This window comes from Belonocnema kinseyi, chromosome 5, assembly GCF_010883055.1.
Source record: "Belonocnema kinseyi isolate 2016_QV_RU_SX_M_011 chromosome 5, B_treatae_v1, whole genome shotgun sequence".
NCBI lineage: Eukaryota > Metazoa > Arthropoda > Insecta > Hymenoptera > Cynipidae > Belonocnema > Belonocnema kinseyi.
This window is the reverse complement of record NC_046661.1, coordinates 37802354-37806255: the sequence shown is the minus strand read 5'-3', so window position 1 is coordinate 37806255 and position 3902 is coordinate 37802354. Positions and strand designations below refer to the sequence as shown.

Genomic DNA, 3902 nt, shown 5'->3' with positions numbered 1-3902 from the left:
TGGTAGGCGGTAATACTCTGCATTTGACTAGTCCCTCGACATTAGATAAATCAAAGTTTATACCGGTTAAACTTTTGCAGTCATCACCAATCTAAACTTTGGGAGTGTTCCTTATCAAAGGAACACTCCCACTTTTCGACTACCTTATATCCTAATGAGCGAAGTCGATCAGTTTGAGCGTTTGGTTCAAAACGATCATTTAGAGATTCAGAACTTTCATCGAAACCTAACTTTTTATCCCGATTTAATTAAAAACATTGCGGGCACCCATGTCAGTAGCAACCATGGAATTGGTAAACTACTTTCGTACTTACTTCTTTATTTCCAAAATAGCCATCGACTAGACATCCCTCTGGCAATCTAAATTCTCGTGCCCTGCATGAATGAGTCATTTCAATGTCCAAATCGCGTTCTAAGGCTAATAACAATTCGATGGCATTTTTCGAATGTCTATCAGCCCTTCTATAACCACCGTGTGGTATGATGCTTATTTGATCAGCTTTTAGATCATTTTTTCTGAAAACTTTTGAGCAAGCCGATGCAATTGTTATGCTCTCAATAAATGGATCGACATTGGCAACTTCAAGAAATAATGCTCTAAAAGCCAAACACGATCTACGAAGAATGTCCACATCATTTATACAATATGATCTCAATTCTTCTTTGAAATTAAAATTGTATTCTGATGTGACACATTCTTCGTACCACTTGTAAAATGACTCCCGAGCCTTACGAGACATTGTATCGGGTGAAAAATATTTGGCATCAGGTATTTTTCCAGTGTACTCTTGATTTTCGGGAGTATTAAATAAATGGGGAAATGTACGCTTCTTTGCCTCTTCTAAACCAAAAGCTTCAGGCAATTGTCTTAATGGCATGTGAAGGTAATTCAAGCTGTCAATAAAACGGGTTTGATTTACCTTTATCAAATGGATGCTAGTCCCATTTAAAATAATTTCAGGTGGATTTCTAAGCCCTTTCTCTTCAATAAGATGACTGAAAATAAATTGAGCCTCAAACCCTTTAGCATTATGTGCTATACAAACGGTTTCCGTGAAATGACTCATTTTTCGCGTGGTAAATTTTGTAAACTCGGAAACCGGATCTTCACTAAAAATATACTGTCTGATACCCCACCATTTACATCGTACATTTGGATCAGGATCATCCATACACTTATCACATATCTCTTTTGCTATACAAAAATTAGGTACGTGAATTTTCGTGGATTCCTGACCAATGACAGATTCACTCTGTTGAGTTTCAAAATAGTAAAAAATGTATGCGACTGTTTTATTATGACGTGGATTCCCAACTGGTGTTATGTATCACAAATGGTTGTCTGGACAAACTTTCCTGCACATAACAAAATTTGAATATCCACATTTATGATTTTTGACATCTAAATGGTTGATTAATTTTGAACAACTACCACAAATTTGTTATAAATACTAAACAAATAGTTTTTCCCTTACTATAAGAATCAGGATGTAAATGGTTTCTCATACATGAGGCCCCATAAAAGGACCTAAGACATGAATCGCATTTTATTTCCTTTTCGATATCCCCAAATACAATCCTACTTTCCTGATTACAGGGTGGTGATATGTGGCAAGCGTTACATTTTTCTGCGCAGAAATGACTCTCAGGATTTTTATAAGCCTTGTTACAAGGTGTACAAAAATGTCGATTACCACCAGCCCCTATCAATGATAAAATAGGTGAAAAATGGCATTTGGAAGCACCTTCATAGAGCAAGTAAATATTTTGCTTAACTGTATCCCCTTTATTTATAATATCAGAAGTTCCGTCCTAAAAAGCTTTTGCCTTTCCTAAACGAAAGCTATCATAATGATACACAATTATTGCTATCTAAGATTTTGACAGGAATTTTTGATACTGGACAAGTTCTGGAATGCCACAGCCATTTAGAGGTATAATTACAACGGCGTCTAGCGTTAACCTATTAGCAGCAGTGCATTGATGCACACCCCCTCTCTCGCGTTTTCGACGCCAGTCATTTTGTAATTCAATGTTATATTTATTGGCCAACAATTTCCCTTTGGATATTGCCGCTACGATGGACTGTGGTAAACAAGTATTTGCTTTACTCTCTATTGTCAATACGGAACGTTTAAAAATGTCAAATTGTAATTTGACGTGACCTTTACCGACTGGTATCTGAACACGTGTCATTTCAACATGGAACGTGTCATCGATTTCAAAACCTGTGGCACTTTGTACAACTTTTGCTGCAAGGTCCCACAGGTCTTCAAAAGACAAGTCTTTCAATGAAATGAAAGCCTTCCACGCTACACCTTTTCCAAATCCGTCGGACCAAAATACTAACCCTACTTCATCAGTTGGATCGCACCAATTAATCAAATTTTCAAATAAGTCGTGAAATGTCAATTCGAGCCATTCCATACAACTTTTCAGTATATGTATTATATTTTAAAACTTAAACATTTATTTATCATACATAAAAAATATTTCCATTTGATATATTTTTACAAAAATTTTCATGAAATAATTATTACATTATTTCAATGTTTGAGCCATTTTCTCTTACTTTATATACCATAATTCTGAAGTTTTTGATTAGTTGTTACTGAACTTATCTCCATTAGTATAATAACTAACCGAAATAATTATTGATGCTGGTAATTATTAAAAAGAACATAATACTGAAGTGAATTAGTTAGCGGTTGTTACTAATCTTTTCTCAAAGTATATTTTAAAATATTTTACATAGATGAAACTGCTTAAAACTTAACTAAACTATTTTGTTTCTCTTTCTCCCATTTTATTTAACTTTTAAAAATACTACTCCCCCTACCCTTTTTTACAATTGTCCCCCACTTCTGTGTATTTCCCCCACTACCTAACTAATAGCCTATCATAGTTCAAGATACCTATATGAAGCTTGTTCAGATACGCTTTGACCCCCACTACTTTATATCCGATCATTTTGATACATAAACTGTACCTATGCCTGTTGACTTATTAGTTCCTCTGTATCTCTGAACACAATAAGTAAAATGTCTCAAAATATGATAAAACAGACAGACTCAGACATTGAAGATATTATCACCTCACATTCTCTTAATAATTCTTCTTCAAGTCATAAAAGAAAAAAAGTTCCCATGACAGAAGTCGAGCCTTCACGTAGGACTACCAAACATCTTATCTTAACGACACTGTACGCTCTCAATAATTCTTGCAGTAAGAATGTGATTATCGGATTAGAACTACAGAACGACGAACGTTTTGAACCAATTATCAAAATTGTTACGAATAAACTACCGGGAATCACTTTTGGGGTTCCAACATGGACAACATTCCTGCAATAGATCAATATCATCGACGATTATTTTGAAAAGGAGAAACAACCCTCATCAGATCATACTGAACCCCTTAAGATAAATGACTACAAAGTGATATTTACAACATCTTTTGGAGAAATGACCATTCTTTTCGACAGTATACCTGAACACACGGTGATCCTGAAGCAAGATTAGGTTGAACAAAAATGTCATCCAAAACGGAGAACGCCACTGTTTTCTACAGTTTTCAAGCTTTCTAAAACGCTTTTGCACGAAATCGGAGCTGCTCGTTTGTCGAAATGGCGCCGGAAAATAGTTTTTACATTTATTATTTATTTATTATAAGATTTTCTCGTTCTAATTGAACTTTTACAATCATTTTTCGGTTCTAAGCTGATTTATATAGCAGTTTTTTTTATTTTTTTCTTATGTTGAATTATGCACAAATAAACTTTTATCAATGTTTCTTTCTTGACTGCGGGTAAAATATGTTTGGGTTTTCCTTTTCCCATTGCTCTTATGTATTACTAAAAGACCCATCAGAGTGTCGAGTGCAGTGGTTCTTAAGGCGCGTGC

At 34.9% G+C, this 3902-nt stretch overlaps 1 protein-coding gene across 1 annotated transcript; it reads right to left on the bottom strand.

The window, feature by feature from the left end:
* Positions 1-272: 272 nt before the first annotated feature.
* Positions 273-1172, bottom strand: LOC117173611 (probable DNA polymerase). The gene has a single exon (XM_033362251.1). The coding sequence runs from the start codon at positions 1170-1172 to the stop codon at positions 273-275; it is 900 nt and encodes a 299-aa protein (XP_033218142.1).
* Between the last annotated feature and the right edge of the window lie 2730 nt (positions 1173-3902).